At 65.9% G+C, this 20333-nt stretch overlaps 2 protein-coding genes across 9 annotated transcripts; one reads left to right on the top strand and one right to left on the bottom strand.

Moving 5' to 3' along the window:
* The first annotated feature begins 1091 nt into the window (after positions 1 to 1091).
* Positions 1092 to 8587, top strand: ABI3 (ABI family member 3). Of its 7 annotated transcripts, none has more exons than XM_059868960.1 (8): positions 1092 to 1583; positions 2422 to 2589; positions 3546 to 3722; positions 4541 to 4626; positions 5710 to 5805; positions 6549 to 6796; positions 7426 to 7548; positions 7871 to 8587. In XM_059868960.1, exons 1-7 carry the CDS (start codon positions 1467 to 1469, stop codon positions 7542 to 7544), a joined length of 1011 nt encoding a protein of 336 aa, XP_059724943.1. In that variant the 5' UTR covers positions 1092 to 1466; the 3' UTR covers positions 7545 to 7548; positions 7871 to 8587. The 7 variants fall into 7 exon arrangements, with proteins under 7 accessions (XP_059724943.1, XP_059724945.1, XP_059724942.1 ...); XM_059868962.1 differs by lacking the exon at positions 7871 to 8587 and adding an exon at positions 7777 to 7815; XM_059868959.1 differs by having other exon boundaries at positions 1093 to 1583; positions 7907 to 8587.
* PHOSPHO1 (phosphoethanolamine/phosphocholine phosphatase 1) lies at positions 8581 to 18617 on the bottom strand. 2 transcript variants are annotated; one of them, XM_059868966.1, is made up of 3 exons: positions 18483 to 18617; positions 14071 to 14139; positions 8581 to 10554 (listed from the first exon to the last, which is right to left on the bottom strand). In XM_059868966.1, the coding sequence occupies exons 2-3, from the start codon at positions 14113 to 14115 to the stop codon at positions 9805 to 9807; spliced, it is 795 nt and encodes a 264-aa protein (XP_059724949.1). In that variant the 5' UTR covers positions 14116 to 14139; positions 18483 to 18617; the 3' UTR covers positions 8581 to 9804. The 2 variants fall into 2 exon arrangements, with proteins under 2 accessions (XP_059724949.1, XP_059724951.1); XM_059868968.1 differs by lacking the exon at positions 18483 to 18617 and adding an exon at positions 14399 to 15327.
* Positions 18618 to 20333: the final 1716 nt, after the last annotated feature.

The raw sequence follows: 20333 nt of genomic DNA, 5'->3' as shown, positions 1-20333 counted from the left end.
TGACCACTGAGAGTGACCCCAGGAGTGACCCTGAGAGTGATCACTGAGAGTGACCCTGAGAGTGACCACTGAGAGTGACCCCGGGAGTGACCCCAGGAGTGACTCCCGAGAGTGACCCTGGGAGTGACCATTGAGACTGATCCCTGGGAGTGATCCCTGGGAGTGATCCCTGGGAGTGATCCCTGGGAGTGACCACTGAGAGTGACCCTGGGAGTGACCCTGGGAGTGATCCCTGGGAGTGATCCCTGGGAGTGACCCTGGGAGTGACCATTGGGAATGACCCTGGGAGTGATGACTGGGAATGACCCCTGGGAATGACCCCTGGGAATGACCCCTGGGAGTGACCCCTGGGAGTGACCCCGGCACTGACCCCGGGGCTGACCCCAGCACTGACCCCTGGGGGTCCCGGAGGTCCCCCCGGTTTGGTCGGGGGCCGGGAGCCGCCGGGGCCGCTCAGTGCCGGTGCCGGGGCGTGGGGAGCGGGACCGGAGGAAATCCATCACTTCCCTCGGGACGGGCTCAGGAAGGGCCCGGCCCCAGGGCTGGGGACAGAGCCCGGGAGGCCCCAGGGAAGCACCTGGGGGCGGAGGAGGAGCAGAGGAGAGGCTGCCGGGGCTTTCCGAGCACCGGGGAAGTGGGGATTTCCTGCGGCCTCGCCCGCGGCGATGTGAAACGCGCCTGGCCAAGGACGCGCTGTCCCCTGCCGGGGGACACCGGGCACGTCCCGCTGTGCCCTGCGCTCCGCCAGCCCCGGGAGAGGCTGCTCCGGGAGGGGCACCTGGCACCGGGAGCGTCCCGAGGGCCGAGAACATTCCAACATTCCCTTCCCTCGCCTTTACCGGGCGGGCGAGGCGCGCAGCCAAGGGCGGCGGGGGCTCCGTGGGTTCCTGGACGTGCCCAGCCCCGGTGGGGCGGGGGCGGCTCGGGGGCGGGGGGCGCAGGTGGCGGAGATGGGGGTCAGGGTGATTTTGGGGTCGGGGTCCTTCTGGGGTCGGCATCCTTCTGGGGCCAGGATCCTTCTGGGGTCTGCATCCTCTGGGGTCTGCATCCTTTAGGGGTCAGGATCCTTCTGGGGTCTGCATCCTTTAGGGGTCAGGATCCTTCTGGGGTCTGCATCCTTTAGGGGTCAGGACCCTTCTGAGGTCGGGATCCTGCTGGAGTCAGGATCTTTCTGGGGTCTGCATCCTCTGGGGGTCGGGACCCTTCTGGGCTCGCTCCCCGACCTGCAGCCCCGGCTCCCCGTGACTCACATCCTTCCCCGCTGCCCTCGCCGCCAGCCCGGGGCTGTCCCCACCACGGCCGGGACCCCGCGGCTTCCTCCCCGCCGGCCCCCCACTTGTCGCTGGCAGGGCGGGGTGTCCCCTCGGGGACACGGGGACACCGCGGCGCCCGCGGGCCCTGCGTCAGCACCGGCAGCGGCTTCAAAACGGCGCGGAGGGGAGGAAGTGCGAGCCGGGGCCGGCGCGATGTCGGAGCTGGAGCAGCTGCGGCTCAGCGACATCCCCGAGGGCCGGCAGCGGCTGCGGGAGCAGCACGGCAACCTGCTGCGGGTAGCCGACTACTGCCACAGCAACTACCTGCAGGTCAGGGCCGGGCTGGGGGCGATGCCAGCCCCGCGGGGTGGCTGCTGGAGCGGCGCCCCGGGAGCCCGAGCATTCCCGCTGGCTCCCAGCCCGCCTGCCCCTGCCACCCTCCGCTGGGTTCTCGCCGTGCCTTGGCTTCTCCCCCGCTCCCCAGCAGCTCCCGCGGGGGTTTGGGGTGCAGGGGGGTTCTCCGGGGGGTTGGGGCTGCTGGAGAAGCCTTGGGAGAGGGCTGGGGCCAGGTGTGTGTCACGGGGGCGGGGAGGTGGCACCTGGCGGGGCCTGCACACTCAGGGCGGGCGGGAAGCGCTGCTGGTGCATCCCCTGTCCTCATCCTCATCCTCATCTCTTCGTCCTCCTCCTCTTCCTCCCTGCCTGGCCCACCGAGGGCCGGGGGCAGGAGCTCAGGAGATGGAGTCAGAAGGAAAATGCCCCTCCTGGCCCCTCCCTGCCGGGCAGGGGTCCCCGTGTCCCCACCAGGGCCGTCGCTGTGGCCCCGGCCGGCCCCGGGGCGGCTCCTCCGTCGGAGGGCCCGGAGCCAGCGGGGCAGAACCGAAGGGAAACCAGCCGAGCTATTCCGGGAGCCGAGAGCCCCGGCACGGCCGCTGCCACCCCGGCTGTCCCACACGTGGCCCCTCTGGCTGTCCCCAGGGGTGGCCGGGCACGGGGTGACCTCCGGAGCTCTCCGGGACATCATTCCCGGCAGGAATCCCGGGGAATCCCTGGACTCCCCCGCCCACCGGCGGGAAGTCTGAGGCATTTGGAAAGCAGAAGGAAACTCCTCCGGTGGCCGAGCCGGGCGGGGAGGGCTCTGTCCCACGGCCGGCTCTGTCCCCTGCAGGCCGGCGACAAGAGGAAGGCGCTGGAGGAGACGATGGCTCTGAGCACGCAGTCCCTGGCCAGTGTCACCTACCAGGTCAGCAGCCTGGCCACCGCCTTCCTGCGCCTGCTGGACCTGCAGGCGGCCCAGCTGCGCCAGGTGGAGGCTGATGTCACCTGCGTGGCACAGGTGGGACCAGGGGGGACCGGGGGGTGGGCTGGGGACAGGGGCTCCGGGCGGCTCCGAGGGGCTGGAGACACCCCCTGTGCCCTGGGAATGCAGAGCCAGCCCCGGGTGGGCAGGAATTGGCCTCGGGGTTGTTTTCCTGTCACAGCTGCCAGTCCCAAACTGTCCCCAAATCTGCGAGTGGGAGCTCAGAGCGTTGGCCTGGCTGCCACACTGTCCCCGTGCTGGGGCCTGGCCTTGTCCTCCCGGGGCTTGGGGACACTGCTGCAGAGTCCTGTGACCACCCCAAACTTGGGGACACTGCTGCAAGGTCCTGTGACCACCCTGAGCTTGGGGACACTGCTGCAGAGCCCTGTCCCACCCCAAGCTGGGGACACTACTGCAGGGTCCCGTGGCCACCCCGAGCCTGGGGACACTGCCGCAGAGCCCTGTGACCACCCTGAGCTTGGGGACACTGCCACAGAGCCCTGTGACCACCCAGAGCTTGGGGACACTGCCACAGAGCCCTGTGACCACCCTGAGCTTGGGGACACTGCTGCAGGGTCCTGTGACCACCCCGAGCTTGGGGACACTGCCGCAGAGCCCTGTCCCACCCCGAGCTTGGGGACACTGCCACAGAGCCCTGTGACCACCCAGAGCTTGGGGACACTGCTGCAGGGTCCCGTGGCCACCCAGCCTCTTCCTGTCACCTGGGAGCCACCTGGAGCCTGTGTAGCCACGGGAGGGGACAGGACCCTGAGGAAGCAGCTCGGGGGGGTGGCTGAGCCCCTCCTGTCCCCTCCCTGAGCAGAGCCACGTCCCCATTCCCGCTTTGGGACAGCTCGGTGACACTGGGGCTGTGGTGGGGCACAGCAGGACCCGCCCTGCGGCAGGGACACAGGGCTGGCAGGGACGATGGCACCTGGGGGGAGGGGGGAGAGCCCGGCAATGGCACTTTGGGGACGGTGTCACCTCGGCAGAGCGTGGACATCCACAAGGAGAAGGTGGCGCGGCGCGAGATCGGCACGCTGACCGTCGCCAGGAGCTGCCGGAGCCTCCCGAAGGTCGTGGCCCCCCCGGAGCCCCCCGTGCTGGAGCCCTACTACAGGAGACCCCTCAACTTCAGCGCGCTGGACCACGTCGGCCACGGGGTCAAGGTGGGGTCCCACAGGGGGCTTGGGTGGCATTTCTTGGTCCCCAATGTCCCCTGAGGGGTGCACGGGTGGCTCAGACCCCTCCTCCGTGGACAAGTGGGTTCTGTCCGTGCCCGCTCAGTTTTGGGGGCTTGGCAACCCACGGAGCCTTTCCCAGCTCCAAAAAACCCCACAGGAGGGGTTTGGGAACCTCAGAACCCCACAGGAGGAATTTGGGAGCCTCAGAGCCCCGTGGAGCCTTTCCCAGCTCCAAAAAACCCCACAGGAGGGGTTTGGGAGCCTCAGAGCCCCACAGGAGGGGTTTGGGAGCCTCAGAGCCCCACGGAGCCTTTCCCAGCTCTGAAAGGTGCCCACCAAAGGGTTTTGGAGGCCTCACAGCCCCAGAGATCCTTCCCTACCTCAGGAAACCCCCACGGGAGGGTTCAGAGGCCTCTGAGCCCCACAGATCCTCCCCCACTGAAGAAAACCCCACAGGAGGAGTTTGAGAGCCTTGCAGCTCCTTGGGTCCTTTCCCACTCCAGAAAACCCCCACGGGAGGGGTTTGGGAGCCCCACGGATCCTCCCCCACTCCGGAAACCCCCACGGGAGGGGTTTGGGAGCCCCACGGATCCTCCCCCACTCCGGAAACCCCCACGGGAGGGCTCGGGGCAGGCGGTGCCGCCGTGGCCGCGGTTCCCACGGTGCCGCTGCCTCGGGGCCGCCCCCGCAGCCCCGGCGGCGCCTTCCGGGGCTGCTTCCCCTGGGGGGGAAAGTCCCAGCCCGGGGAGGTCACGGGGCAGGGGTGGCACCCACGCGTGTCCCCGTGTGTCCCCGTGCCGCAGGACACCAGCACGCAGCTGTCCCGCACCGGCACGCTGGCTCGGAAAAGCACCAAATGCTCCTCGGCCCAGGCTGCGGGAACGCTGGGGTGAGACGGGCGCTGCTGTGTCACCGAGGGCTGGTGGCACCTGGGGTCTGTCAGGGTCCCTTCCCTTCCCGTGCCGTCCCACTGAGCCCAGCCCATCCCATCCCAGCACTCTGATCCCATTGATCCCATCCACTGATCCCATCCATTGATCCCATCCCAACACACTGATCCCATTGATCCCATCCATTGATCCCATCCCAACACTCTGATCCCATTGATCCCATCCATTGATCCCATCCATTGATCCCATTGATCCCAGCCCATCTCATCCATTGATCCCATCCATTGATCCCATCCATTGATCCCATTGATCCCAGCCCATCTCATCCCAACACATTGATCCCATTGATCCCATCCATTGATCCCATTGATCCCAGCCCATCCCATCCCAACACTCTGATCCCATTGATCCCATCCATTGATCCCATCCATTGATCCCATTGATCCCATCCATTGATCTCATCCCAACACACTGATCCCATTGATCCCATCCATTGATCCCATTGATCCCAGCCCATCCCATCCCAACACATTGATCCCATTGATCCCATCCATTGATCCCATCCCATTGATTCCATGGATCCCATTGATCCCATCCATTGATCCCATCCATTGATCTCATCCCAACACACTGATCCCATTGATCCCATCCATTGATCTCATCCCAACACACTGATCCCATTGATCCCATCCCATTGATCCCATTGATCCCAGCCCATCCCATCCCAACACTCTGATCCCATTGATCCCATCCATTGATCCCATCCCATCCCATTGATCCCATCCGACTGATCCCATCCCATCCCATTGATCCCAACCCGTCCCGTCCCATCCCATCCCATTGATCCCATGCATCCCATTGATCCCATTGATTCCATCCCATGAATCCCATTGATCCCACTGAGAACATTCCATGGATCCCATCCCACTGATCCAATTGATCCCACTGATCCCATTGATCCCATTATCTCATTGATCACATTGATCCTACTGATCCCATCCCACGGATCCCACGGATCCCATGGATCCCAGTGACCCCAGTGATCCCAGTGACCCCAGTGACCCCCGGCTCCGGCCCCGCAGGAGGAGCAGCCGCGTTCCCGAGCCGGTGCAGCCGCCCGTGGTTCCCGCGGGGAAGCTCCTGGGCGGCTCCTGCGGCTCCTCCCCGCTGCCCCCCAGGTACCCTCGGGATTTGGGGGGAAAAACGGCGATTTGGGGGATCGGCTGCCCGGGCTGGGCTGGTGTGCCGGGCAGGGGAGAGGGGGGACGGTGGGGAAAGGTGGAAAAAGGTGGGAATGATGGGAAAGGTGGGAAAAGATGGGAAAAGGTGGAAATGATGGGAAAGGTGGGAAAAGGTGGGGATGATGGGAAAGGTGGGAAAAGGTGGGGATGATGGGAAATCATGGGAAAGATGGGAAAAGGTGGGAATGATGGGAAAGGTGGGAAATCATGGGAAAGATGGGAAAAGGTGGGAATGATGGGAAAGATGGGAAAAGATGGGAAATGATGGGAAAGATGGGGAAAGATGGGAATGATGGGAAAGATGGGTGATATGGGAAAAGGTGGGAATGATGGGAAATACGGGAAAAGGTGGGAGTGATGGGAAAGATGGGAAAGATGGGAAATCATGGGAATCATGGGAAAGATGGGAAATATGGGAAAAGATGGGAAATACAGGAAAAGGTGGGAATGATGGGAAATATGAAAAAAGGTGGGAAAGATGGGAAATACAGGAAAAGATGGGAAATACAGGAAAAGGTGGGAATGATGGGAAATGGGGCCTGGCACGGGGAAGGGTTGGCACAGCTGCGGAGTCTCGTGCCACGCGGTGCCACCTTCTCCTGGCACGGGACACTGTCTGTGCTCAGGGTGGGGACACGGGGACCCCCACCCTGACACTGCTGCTCCTCCCCTCCCCCCAGCTCCGGCGGGACCCCGGCAGCTCCTGCGGATGGAATTCCAGCCCCGCCACCACTGCCAGGGCCACCCCTGCTGGCACCGTCCCCTCCAGAGCCACCCCCTCCTGCCACTGCCATCCCCCCTCCGCCACCCCTCCCTGGGGACCTGCTGCCACCTCCCCCTGGGGACCTGCTGCCACCTCCCCCTGGGGACCTGCTGCCACCTCCCCCTGGGGACCTGGCCGTGCCCCCACCGGAGCTCCCGCCCCCAGGTGAGTGCTCAGTGCTCCAGGGGGGTGACAGAGGCACGGGGGGCAGCGTGGGACCTGTCCCCATCCCTTCCAGGGGGTGGTGAGCCCCTCATCCCTCACCCTCCATCCCTGACCCTCCATCCCTCACCCTCCATCCCTCACCCTCCACCCCTGACCCTCCACCCCTCCCCCTCCATCCCTCCCCCTCCATCCCTCACTCTCCATCCCTCACCCTCCATCCCTGACCCTCCATCCCTCACCCTCCACCCCTCACCCTCCATCCCTGACCCTCCATCCCTGACCCTCCATCCCTCACCCTCCACCCCTCACCCTCCATCCCTGACCCTCCATCCCTGACCCTCCATCCCTCACTCTCCATCCCTCACCCTCCATCCCTCACCCTCCATCCCTGACCCCTCCATCCCTGACCCCTCCATCCCTGACCCCTCCATCCCTCACCCTCCATCCCTGACCCTCCATCCCTCACCCTCCATCCCTCACTCTCCATCCCTGACCCCTCCATCCCTGACCCCTCCATCCCTGACCCCTCCATCCCTCACCCTCCATCCCTCACTCTCCATCCCTGACCCTCCATCCCTCACCCTCCATCCCCCACCCTCCATCCCTGACCCCTTCTGGGGTTTCCGCAGCCCCCGAGGACCTCGAGCTGCCGCCGCCACCCTCAGCTGTGCCTGACTTTGGGGACCTGGCCCTGCCACCGCCACCAGCCGCAGAGGACCCCCCGTGGGCCCCGCAGAGCTACCTGTAGGAAGGTACAGGGGGTCCCAAACCCCCTGGGGAGAGGCACAGGGGGTCCCAAAGCTCCTGGGGAGAGGCACAGGGGGTCCCAAACCCCCTGGGGAGAGGCACAGGGGGTCCCATGTGCGTGTCCCTGTCTCCCAGCAATGGCTCCATGCGTGTCCCCATCTTGCTGTGGTGGCTCCATGTGTGTGTCCCTGTCCCCCAGCAATGGCTCCCTGTGTGTCCCTGTCCCCCAGCAGTGGCTCCATGTGCGTGTCCCTGTCCCCCAGAAATGGCTCCATGTGCGTGTCCCTGTCCCCCAGCAGTGGCTCCGTGCGTGTCCCTGTCCCCCAGCAGTGGCTCCATGTGCGTGTCCCTGTCCCCCAGCAGTGGCTCCATGTGCGTGTCCCTGTCCCCCAGTGGTGGCCCCACTCCCCGACCCGAGGCAGGAGGACACCGAGGACACGGAGCTGGGAACGCATCAGGGCAGGAGCTGGGGGGCAGCCCTGGATCCCAACCCTGGATCCCAGCCCTGCATCCCAGCTCTGGATCCCAACCCTGGATCCCAACCCTGGATCCCAGCCCTGGATCCCAACCCTGGATCCCAGCCCAGAACTGGACCCTGGGCACGGAGCAGAGCTCGCTGTCCCCGTGGGCTCCAGGGATGTTCCAGCCCCAAAACCCCTCCCCAGAGTGTCCCCTGCCTGTCCCCTGCCATCCCCTCCTTGTCCCATGCTTGTCCCCTGCCTGTCCCCTCTCCATCCCCTGCCATCCCCTGCTTGTCCCCTGCCCGTCCCCTGCCCGTCCCCTGCCATCCCCTGCCCATCCCCTGCCATCCCCTGCTTGTCCCCTACCATCCCCTGCCCATCCCCTGCCTGTCCCCTGCCATCCCCTGCCCCACCCTGCCCCACCCTGCTGCTCCATCGCCACCCCCCCACCCCCAGGGCCCGAGGAGCAGGAGCCCCCCGGGTGCAGCCCGGAGCTGCCTCCCAGCCAGGCTGGATCTGTCTGTCTGTCTGTCTGTCTGTCTGTCTGTCTGTCTGCAATACAGAGCTCTGTCCGTCTCCCACAGATTTGTGTTTTAATTCCATGGCTTTGAGCTCCGCACAGCCCAAGGTTTGGGGCGGCGCGGAGGAGGAAGCGCTCGGGGCTGCTTTGGTTATTTCCCGCCGGGTTTTGGGGTTCCGAGCTTTGGGGGAGCCGGGGCCGCCCTCGGGGGCCGGTAAGGCTGTGGATAAACCCGGGATAAACCCGGGATAAATCCAGGGGGAGCCAACCCCAGAGAGCCGCGGCTGCTGGAGGTCTGCAGAGTGCAATTAGAAGGGGTAATTAATTAACACTGCCGTGGGGAGGGGGACACGGTTGGGGGTGGGGTTTGCCCTCGGGGGACCCGGTGCCAGAAGTGTCCCCCGGGGGGATTGTGGCACCTGGCAGGTGCCCAGCTCAGGGGGATTCGACCCTCCCTGGGGTAGGAGGGGCCCCGCACGATCCAGGAAAGGGCCCAGGGGACACCGCGGGGACACCGCGGGGACACCGCGGGGACACCGCGGGGACACCGCGGGGACACCGCGGGGACACCGCGGGGACACCGGGAGAGGAGCAGGGCTGGGAGGGGCGGGGGCGAGGCCGGGCCCGGCTCCCCCGGGGCTGCGGCTCCTGTGCCCGGGCGGGATCAGGAGAGGCTCTGCCCCTTCCCAGAGCTCTCCCGGCGCTCCCGGCTCGGTTTGTCCCGAGGATGAACCCCCGGGGACAGTGAACCCCAGAGCAAGGCTTGGGGGGGGGTGTGGGGGCAGGGATTTCCCAGCCGGAATTCCCAGTGGGATCAGGAGCCCAGCGAGCAGGGATTTCCCAGCCAGAATTCCCAGTGGGATCAGGAGCAGGGATTTCCCAGGCAGAATTCCCAGTGGGATCAGGAGCAGGGATTTCCCAGCCGGAATTCCCGGTGGGATCAGGAGCAGGGATTTCCCAGCCAGAATTCCCGGTGGGATCAGGAGCCCAGGGCCAGGCAGGCCAGCGGGAGGACGGCAGGAGCAAGGACGTGCCCAGCCCGCGGGGAGCCGGTGCTGGATTTTTAGGAATTCTCTTTCGAGGTCAAAAGCGAAAGGAAGCAAAACTCCCCCAGAAATCCCCGTCAGGCGGGCAAAGGGCGCGGGGGCCGGCCGTGGCCGTGGCTCCGTGGCCGGGCAGACCCGGGGGCCTGCGGAAAGCGCTTCGGTGGCCAGGAACGGAGCCGGGAGAGGCAGAGGAACATCCCGGGAGCGGGGCCGGGGCCGGCGCCGCCGCCTCCCTCAGCACTTGGCGCGCAGCAGCTCCTGCAGGTACCGCGCCACCTCCACCGCCGACTCCCAGGGCACCACGGCGGCCTGGAACGCCCCGGGCTGCTTCTCCTGGCTCTCCTGGATCAGCCTGTGCATGGGGTAGCCCTTCCTGGGGAACGCCACGTCCGCCGCCGTCAGAGTCCCGGCGGGGCAGAAATCGTTGGCGCCGTCGCCCACGTAGAAGACGCGCTGGAACTCCACGTCCTCGCGCGCCCGCTCCGCCAGGTACTCGCCCAGGATCTTCCTCTTGCACATGTTGGCCGGGCACTGCGGGCACTTGTGGCTGTGGTAGGGCCCCAGCGTCAGCACGCCGCGCCGGTCGAAGCTGGCCGGGTTGCTGAAGACCTTGCGGAAGAGCGAGCGGGCGCCGGCCGCGCGCAGCTTGGCCTCGACGCCGAAGGTGTTGGCGTCGGAGATGAGCACCAGCTCGAAGAGCTCCTGGTGCTTGGAGAGGAGCTGGAAGAGCTCGGCCATGCCGGGGGACAGCGGGATGTTCTCGTAGACGGCCCGGAGCTCGGCGGGGCGCACGCCCTGCTCGCCCAGGAAGGCCAGCACGCGCTGCATGTGCTCGTTGTAGCTGCCGCCGGGGCTCTGGCGCAGCGGCTCCGGCAGCGCCCGGCCCCGCAGCACCGAGTCGTCGCTGTTCTCGTCCACGATGGTCTCGTCGAAGTCAAACACCAGCAGGAAGCGGGGCGGACGAGGGCCGGACATGCCCACGCCCTGCGGGGGACAGACGGACAGACGGCGGTGTCATTGGGGTGTGGGACAGACGGCGGTGTCATTGGGGTGTGGGATGGACAGACAGACCCCACTGTAATTGGGGTGTGGGATGGACAGACAGACCCCACTGTAATTGGGGTGTGGGATGGACAGACAGACCCTGGTTTTATTGTGGCGTTGGATGGACAGACCCTGGTGTCACTGGGGTATTGGACAGACCCTGCTGTCATTGGGGTGTGGGATGGACAGACAGACCCCAATATCTACGGGGTGTGGGATGGACAGACAGACCCCAATATCTATGGGTGTGGGATGGACAGACCCCGCTGTCTATGGGGTGTGGGATGGACAGACAGACCCCAATATCTATGGGTGTGGGATGGACAGACAGACCCCACTGTAATTGGGGTGTGGGATGGACAGACAGACCCTGGTTTTATTGTGGCGTTGGATGGACAGACCCTGGTGTCACTGGGGTATTGGACAGACCCCGCTGTCTATGGGGTGTGGGATGGACAGACAGACACCGGTGTCATTGGGGTGTGGGATGGACAGACAGACACCGGTGTCATTGGGGTGTGGGATGGACAGACAAACCCCAATATCTACAGGGTGTGGGATGGACAGACAGACCGTGGTGTCACTGGGGTGTGGGATGGACAGACAGACAGCGCTGTCATTGGGGTGTGGGATGGACAGACAGACCCCAATATCTACGGGGTGTGGGATGGACAGACCCCACTGTCATTGGGGTGTGGGACGGACAGACCCCCCCACTGTTATTGGGACAGACCCCGCCCTTACTGAGGTGTGGGACAGACAGACAGACAGACAGACCCCGCTGTTACTGGGGTGTGGGACAGACAGACAGACAGACCCCGCTGTTACTGGGGTGTGGGACAGACAGACAGACAGAACCCGCTGTTGCTGGGGTGTGGAACAGACAGACAGACCCCGCTGTCAGTGAGTGCAGGACAGACAGACAGACAGACAGACCCTGCTGTTGCTGGGGTATGGGACAGACAGACAGACAGACCCCGCTGTTACTGGGGTGTAGGACAGACAGACAGACAGACAGACAGACCCTGCTGTTGCTGGGGTATGGGACAGACAGACAGACAGACCCCGCTGTTACTGGGGTATGGGACAGACAGACAGACAGACAGACCCCGCTGTTACTGGGGTGTGGGACAGACAGACAGACAGACAGACCCCGCTGTTACTGGGGCTTGGTGGCACCGGCCGTTCCCAGTCCCTGCCAGGGAGGACAGACCCCGCTGGCACCGGGACCTGGTGGCCACCCCCGGGCCGGAAGGGGTTAATCCGGCCCTAAAGCCTCATCCTGCCCGTGAAGGGATCGCCGTGCCGTGCCGTGCCGTGCCGGGCCGGGCCGGGCTAATCCGGGCCGGAGGTCACCGTGCCGGGAGGGGACAGCGGCCCTGGGATCCGGGAATTTCCGGCCTTGGCAAAGAGCTCCGGGATCAGCGAGGGCGGGGGCGGCCTCTGACCCGGCCCAGCTGGGCTGGGACAGGGGGGGACAGCTGGGACAGGGGGGACAGGACAGCCTGGTCCTCCCGTGTCACCTCTGGGACAGGGGGACAGCTGGGACAGGGGGGACAGCACAGCCTGCTCCTGTGTCACCTCTGGGACAGGGGGACAGCTGGGACAGGGGGGACAGCACAGCCTGGTCCTCCTGTGCCGCCTCTGGGACAGGGGGACAGCTGGGACAGGGGGACAGCTGGGACAGGGGGGGACAGGACAGCCTGGTCCTCCTGTGCTGCCTCTGGGACAGGGGGGGACAGCTGGGACAGGGGGACAGCTGGGACAGGAGGGGACAGCTGGGACAGGGGGGACAGCACAGCCTAGTCCACCTGTGCCACTTCTGGGACAGGGGGGGACAACTGGGACAGGGGGGGACAACTGGGACAGGGGGGACAGGACAGCCTGGTCCTCCTGTGCCACCTCTGGGACAGGGGGACAGCTGGGACAGGGGGTGACAGCTGGGACAGGGGGACAGGACAGCCTGGTCCTCCTGTGCCACCTCTGGGACAGGGGGGACAGGACAGCCTGGTCCTGTGCCACCTCTGGGACAGGAGGGGACAGCTGGGACAGGGGGACAGCTGGGACAGGGGGACAGCCCAGCCTGCTCCTGTGTCACCTCTGGGACAGGGGGACAGCTGGGACAGGGGGGACAGGACAGCCTGGTCCTCCCGTGTCACCTCTGGGACAGGGGGGACAGCTGGGACAGGGGGTGACAGCTGGGACAGGGGGACAGCACAGCCTGGTCCTCCTGTGTCACCTCTGGGACAGCTGGGACAGAGGGGACAGGGGGACAGCTGGGACAGGGGGGGACAGCTGGGACAGGGGGGACAGCACAGCCTGGTCCTGTGCCACCTCTGGGACAGGGGGACAGCTGGGACAGGGGGGACAGGAGGGGACAGGGGGGACAGGAGGGGACAGCTAGGACAGGGGGGACAGCACAGCCTGGTCCTCCTGTGTCACCTCTGGGACAGGGGGGACAGCTGGGACAGGGGGGACAGGACAGCCTGGTCCTCCCGTGTCACCTCTGGGACAGGGGGACAGCTGGGACAGGGGGACAGCTGGGACAGGGGGGACAGCACAGCCTGGTCCTCCCGTGTCACCTCTGGGACAGGGGGACAGCTGGGACAGGGGGACAGCCCAGCCTGCTCCTGTGTCACCTCTGGGACAGGGGGGGACAGCTGGGACAGGGGGACAGCACAGCCTGGTCCTCCTGTGTCACCTCTGGGACAGCTGGGACAGAGGGGACAGGGGGACAGCTGGGACAGGGGGGGACAGCTGGGACAGGGGGTGACAGCACAGCCTGGTCCTCCTGTGCCACCTCTGGGACAGGGGGACAGCTGGGACAGGGGAAACAGGAGGGGACAGGGGGGACAGGAGGGGACAGCTGGGACAGGAGGGGACAGCTAGGACAGGGGGTGACAGCACAGCCTGGTCCTGTGCCACCTCTGGGACAGGGGGACAGCTGGGACAGGGGGGACAGGAGGGGACAGGGGGGACAAGAGGGGACAGCTAGGACAGGGGGTGACAGCACAGCCTGGTCCTCCTGTGCCATTTCTGGGACAGGGGGGGACAACTGGGACAGGGGGGAACAGCTGGGACAGGGGGGACAGGACAGCCTGCTCCTGTGCCACCTCTGGGACAGGGGGTGACAGCCCAGGGGTGTCAGGTGCGGTTTTAGGGACGAGTTCCTCCCCCCGAGGGTGGCACAAGCCCTGGCACAGCTCCCCGGCGATGCCCCCAGGGATGCCCAGGGTGGGATTTTGGGGGGTCCTGCAGGGTTGGACTGTCCTGGGGGATCCCTCCCAGCCCAGGGCATTCCACGAACCCCAAATCCGCCCAGCCTGGCACCCCCCGCTCCCCTCAGCCCTTCCCGGCCGCTCCAGGGTGGAATTCTGGAATTCGGGGACCCGACCCGCCCTGCCCGGGGCTGGGGAGGTGACAGAGGTGACCTGGGGCAGGGACAGTGGCACTGACCTTAAACAGGCATGGCAGCCCCACGCCCTGGCAGCACCTCCTCATGCTGGCACCATCCCGGGCCGAGGGCTGCGGAGCACAGAAAAGAGGGAATTCCGTGAATTCCGGGAATTCCGGGAATCCCGGGGGTTTTTCCCGAGTTCGGGAGCTTCTGTTCCGGGCTGGGGGAACTGGAGGAGAGCAGAGCCCGTTTGAAAGGCGCTGATCCCTCCTGATTCCCCGTGAGGACAGCGAGGGAACGGCAGAAAAATAAAAAACGGGGAGAGCAAAGAAAAAAAAACAACCCGGGAATAACAAAAAACCCGGGAATAACAAAAAAAAAACAAACCGGGAGCAGCGGTCCTGCTCCAAACCCCCAGGATTTTCTTCCAGGGTGATTCCTGTGGATGGAAATTCTCCGGCGGAATTCTGCCGACCCCTGGTGGTCCCCGGAGAGGGGAAACCTCCCCAAAATCCCTCAGCCGGCTGGAAATTGGGGAATTGCCGCTGGGAATTGGGCTCAGCCGGGCCGGGAGGATGGCGGGGATTTGTGCCCGGCCGCAGGAAGGTGATCTGGGGGGATTGGGCTGGATCCGAGCCCGGCTCGCGGCTATTTTGGGCACAAACCCGATCCGTGACTCGGCTGGAATAAAAACCCTGCGGCTCCGGAGCCCGGGGGTGGAACCTGGGCTGGAAATTGTGGAAAAATCCCTTTTTTTTTTTTTTTTTGGTGAGGCCTGGAACCACACGCTGGGTGTTTACTTGCTAAAAAAAGCCGTCAGAAGTGGAGGGTTTATTTGCAGGCAGAATCTGGAGCCGAACAACGCCACAGCCAGGCTGGGAGCGGCTTCCAAAGCGGGAGAGATGGAAAAAAAAAAGGGATTAAACGGGAAAGAGGAGCTGGAATTTTGGTCACTGCCAGCAGCGAGGAAATAATTTGGGATGAAGCCTCAGGGAGAGTCTGTGGTGCTGGGAGGCACGGAAAGAGCCCTGGGGACACTGGGGACACCGGGGTGGGGGCAGCGTGGGCACGGGGAGTGAAACTGCCCCCAAAAATTCCTCTGGGCCCGAGGGGTTGGGGTTTGTGGGGTGGGAAAAGCTCCAGGGGCAGAACTTGGGGTTTTGGGGTGGGCGAGGCCAGACAGAGCCCCTGGGGCACCCCGGACCCTCCTGGGCATCAAAACCCGACCCCGGCCGGGCCAGAGCCCCCCGGGACCCTTCGGGCTCATCCCGAGCTCCGGGAGCCACCAGGACCAGCCCGGATTTCAGCCCCGCTCCCGCAGCAATTCCCACCCCCCGTCCCGGCTCTCCCGGCAGCGGCCCCGCCACTCCAAATCCCGGGAAAAATCAACCTGAGCCCCCCTGTCCCGGTGTCCCCCTGTCCCCGTGTCCCCCCATCCCGGTGTCCTCCTGTCCCGGTGTCCCCCTGTCCCGGTGTCCCCCTGTCCCGGTGTCCCCACGTGCCCGGGCAGGGCAGAGCCCCCGGGGCGGCTCCCGTGGGATTTCTGGGGCAAGAGCTCGGAGCATCCCCAGATGCGGCTGCAGGAGCTGCTCCCCCAAAAAACGGCCCCAAAACCGGCCCTAAAACCACCCCAAAACCGGGCCCAAACCTGCCCCAAAATCGGCCCCAAACCCAGCCCCAAACCTGCCCCAAACCTGTCCCAAACCTGTCCTAAAACCGGCCCCAAACCTGTCCTAAAACCGGCCCCAAACCTGCCCCAAACCCAGCCCCAAACCTGCCCCAAACCCAGCCCCAAACCTGCCCCAAACCTGCCCCAAAACCGGCCCCAAACCTGCCCCAAACCTGTCCTAAAACCGGCCCCAAACCTGTCCCAAACCCGGCCCCAAACCTGCCCCAAACCCGCGATGAATGGGATCAAAACAGGCCCCAGAAGCGGAGCCAGCGTTGTTTGGGGATTGAGTTCCAGGTGGGAATTTCGGGATTGAAATCCTCTGAGGGCTGGGGGGGGGGCTCCTGGCATCCCAAAAAAACCCCAAATCCTCGGGATACGGGAAGGGAAATCCCACCCCAATAAAGCGATTCGCAGCTCCTCCCCTGGTCCCGCTCCCGCGGGAGGGGAAAAAACAATTTGGGAAATCTGACGGAGCTGAGCGAAGGCACGGACGGACGGACACACCCAGCCGGGCCTGGGGGCGGCGGGAAGGGAAATCCCGGCGGGAGCCGATCCCAAATTTTGGTGCGGGATGGGGCAGAGAGAAGGGAAATCCTGGAGGGAGCGGATCCCGAATTTTGGTGCGGGATGGGGCAGCGGGAAGGGAAATCCTGGAGGGAGCCGATCCCAGATTTTGGTGCGGGATGGGGCAGAGAGAAGGGAAATCCCGGCCGGAGCCGATCCCAGATTTTGGTGCGGGATGGGGCAGAGAGAAGAGAAATCCTGGAGGGAGCGGATCCCGAATTTTGGTGCGGGATGGGGCAGAGAGAAGGGAAATCCCGGCCGGAGCCGATCCCAGATTTTGGTGCGGGATGGGGCAGAGAGAAGGGAAATCCTTGAGGGAGCGGATCCCGAATTTTGGTGCGGGATGGGGCAGCGGGAAGGGAAATCCCGGAGGGAGCCGATCCCAAATTTTGGTGCGGGATGGGGCAGAGAGAAGGGAAATCCCCGAGGGAGCGGATCCCAGATTTTGGTGCGGGATGGGGCAGAGAGAAGGGAAATCCCGGCCGGAGCAGATCCCAGATTTTGGTGCGGGATGGGGCAGCGGGAAGGGAAATCCTGGAGGGAGCCGATCCCAGATTTTGGTGCGGGATGGGACAGAGGGAAGGGAAATCCCGGCCGGAGCAGATCCCAGATTTTGGTGCGGGATGGGGCAGAGGGAAGGGAAATCCCGGCCGGAGCCGATCCCGAATTTTGGTGCGGGATGGGGCAGCCGCGAGCGCCTTCCCGCAATTAAAGGGGCTCCCTTGGGAAGCGAAGCAGCCGCGTTTTCCCCAAAAAAGCGCAGCCGGGGGGACGGGAAATTCACGGGACAATCGCTCAGGGATAAAGGTTTGTAACTCCCCGAGTCTGGGCTGAGGGTGGGAAAACGCCGGGGAAATGCCGGGAATCGCTTCCCGGCGCGGTTTGTGTCCCGGATTTCGGGGTTTTGGGGATCTCTGACCCCAGAGCCGAGCGAGGAGGGGCCGGAGCCGCCCGCGCCCTCCCGGTGCCCGCGGGTTCCCCGAAATCGGCCCCGCCGCGCCCGGTCCCGCCCCGGCACCGGAGAGGAGCGGCCGCGGGGAGCCGCGACCGGGAGCCGCTCCCGGAGCCGGGAAGTGCCGGGACACCGGGAGCCGCTCCCGGAGCCGGGAAGTGCCGGGACACCGGGAGCATTCCCGGAGCCGGGAAGTGCCGGGACACCGGGAGCCGCTCCCGGAGCCGGGAAGTGCCGGGACACCGGGAACCGCTCCCGGAGCCGGGAAGTGCCGGGACACCGGGAGCATTCCCGGGGCAGCGGCGCTTCTGCCCCCGACGCTCCTCAACCGTGCCCGATCTGGAGGTTTTTAACCCCAAAGCCGATTTTGGTGCGTGGAATATTCCGGTTTTTAACGATCTCAAACCCAACCTCTGCCCTGGAGCGAATTCCAGCGCCGGGACAGAATTCCCGGGAAACCGAGCGAGGGGAGAACCGGGACCGGGACACGATCCCGCCGCCGCTGGAATTAAACTCCACCCGGCTCCCGAAAGAGGAGAAAATGCGGGAATTAACGGGAATCCCCGTTAAGGAGAGCTCGGAGCGGGTCCCGCCGGCCCCGGGGTCCCCTCGTTCCTTCCCGGGCTCCGCTTTCCCCCCGAGTTCCCGGGCACGGGCAGAGGGCTCCGGGTCACCTCGGGTGACGGGGCTGCTCCGGCTTTTCCCGGTGTTTGTTTTTCCTGCCGGGAATCCGCGGCGTTACCGCAGCCCCGGTTCGGCTCCGGAACGCGGCGGTTCGGGGGATCCAGCCCCGGATCCCGGATCCCGCCTCTCGCCCGGTGCCACCGGGCAGCAGCTGCGGCTCCGGTACCGGTACAGCCCCTCCCCGAGCTCCGCGGCTCCTCCCGGTACCGGCGGGGCTGAATCGCGGCCGCTCCGTGCCCGGGTAGCACCTCCCGGTACCGGCAGCAGCCGCAGCGGTACCGGCAGAGTCCAACCGGGTAGGGACTGCCCCGGTACCGCCACCATCCGCCCCAGTCACGGCAGGGTCCAACAGAATCAGGACCCCCCTGTACCGGCAGGAGCCGCCCCGGTACCGGCAGGGTCCAACCGTATTGGCACCCCCCGGTACCGGCACCATCCGCTCGGCTCCCGGCAGGATCCCCCCGGGTGGAGACCCCCGGTACCGGCACCATCCGATACCGGCAGGGTCCAACCGGGGGGAAACCTGCCGGTACCGGCAGCAGCCGTTGCGGATCCGGCATCTCCCGGTACCGCCGCGGTGCCGCCTCTCGCCTCCTTACCGGGTCGGAACCTGCCGGGAGCGCCCGGCCCGCCCCGGTGCCGGAGTGTGCGGGGGCGGCGCGGGGGCAGCCCGGGCTCGGCGCCGCTCCGGGGCCGGTTCGGAGCCGCTCCGGGGCCGGTTCGGGGCCGGTGCCGCCGCCGGCGCTGCCGCGAGCGCGGCCCCTTTAAAGCGACGCCACCGGGGCCGCGCGGAGCCGCCGCAGTGCGCCGACGTCATCGCCCGCGCAGCCAATGGCGGCGCAGCTTCCCCACCGCGGAGGGGCGTGGCCAGCCTAGGCCGCGCCCCCTTTCCGAGGGGCGGGGGGAGCGCCCCGCTCGGGTCCCTCCGCCCCCGCCCCGCTGCCAAAAGTTGCCAAATCGGGAAAAACCAACAAAACCCCGGTTTCCCCCCCCGGTAACCGCTCCGGGGTTGTGTAACGAAGCCGTTTGCGGGGGGGGTTCTGTCCCCGGAGCCGCGAGCGGCGCCGAAGCTCCGAGTGAGAAAAACGCCCGAATTGTCCCCAAAATAGCGGCGGGGACGGGCGGGGGGGTCCGGCGGGCGCGCTCCGTGCCCGGCCCGGCCCGGCCGCAGCGGGCGGGGTCCCCGCGCTAATTTTGGGAGCCGGGACGGGCAATTGCAGGGTGGCAGTGCCAGGGCAGCCCCGCCCGGGCTCCGCCGCTATCGCGGGGGCCGCAGGAGCCGCCGAGATAAAAATACCGGGGCAGCGCCCTCGGGGCACCGGGCCCGCCCGGGGAACGCGGGCACGGCCAAACCCCGGCGGAGCTCGGCGTTTTTTTGGTAGTTTTTAATTAAAAGCGGCCAGGAATGGAAAGGCGCGGCCGGGATTCCAAAGGTCGGGAAGAGCCGCGGGAGTCGCTCCCCCCGGGCTGGAGCTGGCGGTGCCACGTTGTCCCCGAGCCCCAAAAGCGGCGATTTTTGCTCGTTTTTGGTAAAATTCTGCCGCAGAGCCGAGCTCGGAGCGCTCCTGGGACCTTCCCTGGCTCCCCCGGCCGGAGGTGCCGACCCTGCCCCAGGGAATCCCTCCAGGCAGTTATTCCAGGGAATTCTTTTAGGGAATTATTTTAGGGAATTCTTCATTTTTTCCCCTCCCCAGCCTGGATCTCTCCGGCTCTCCTCGGACATTTCCCCGTCCTGGAGCCGCTCCGAGCGGGAGAATCCAAAGGGGGAATTCCCCACGGGCTCCTGCCGCTTCCCACCGGGATCCAGCGGGGCAAAGACCATCCCGGGATCACCCCGGATCCGTCCCGGACCACACCGGGATTATCCCGGACCCATCCCCGATCCATCCCGGGATTATCCCGGACCCATCCAGGACCACCCCGGGATTATCCCGAACCCGTCCCGGGCTCATTCCGGACCTGTCCCGGATCTATCCCGGGCTCATCCCGGACCATTCCAGCCCCGAGGGTTTGGCACGGACGCTCCCGGTGATTTTCCACTGCGGAGAGCTCCGGGGAGCAGGCGAGGACAGAGCCCGGGGCGGGCGCTCCCGGCAGCTCCGGAGCAGCCCCGGGAGCCTTTCCCGACCCCCGAGGAGCCCCCGGAGCCTTTCCCGACCCCCGAGGAGCCCCCGGAGCCTTTCCCAGCCCTGGATTCCCGCAGGGGCCGGGCCAGCCGCGCTGGCTCCAGGTCCGTCCTGGATTTTGGGATTGCGGCAGCTCCGCCGCCCTCTCCTGGCTCCGCTTCCCCAAAATGTGGCTCGGGTAAAATCCCGAACCCTCGGGAAGGAATTCCCGGGAAAAGCGCGCCGATCCCGGGTTCCACCGAGGAATAAAACGGGGAAAAGCAGCGAAATAAAATGGGGCGAAAAAAGCAAAATCATTGGGGACAATAAGGCAAAGTAAAGTGG

The sequence above is a fragment of the Haemorhous mexicanus genome, chromosome 28 (assembly GCF_027477595.1).
Source record: "Haemorhous mexicanus isolate bHaeMex1 chromosome 28, bHaeMex1.pri, whole genome shotgun sequence".
NCBI classification, from domain to species: domain Eukaryota; kingdom Metazoa; phylum Chordata; class Aves; order Passeriformes; family Fringillidae; genus Haemorhous; species Haemorhous mexicanus.
This window is presented reverse-complemented; position numbering and strand designations above follow the sequence as displayed.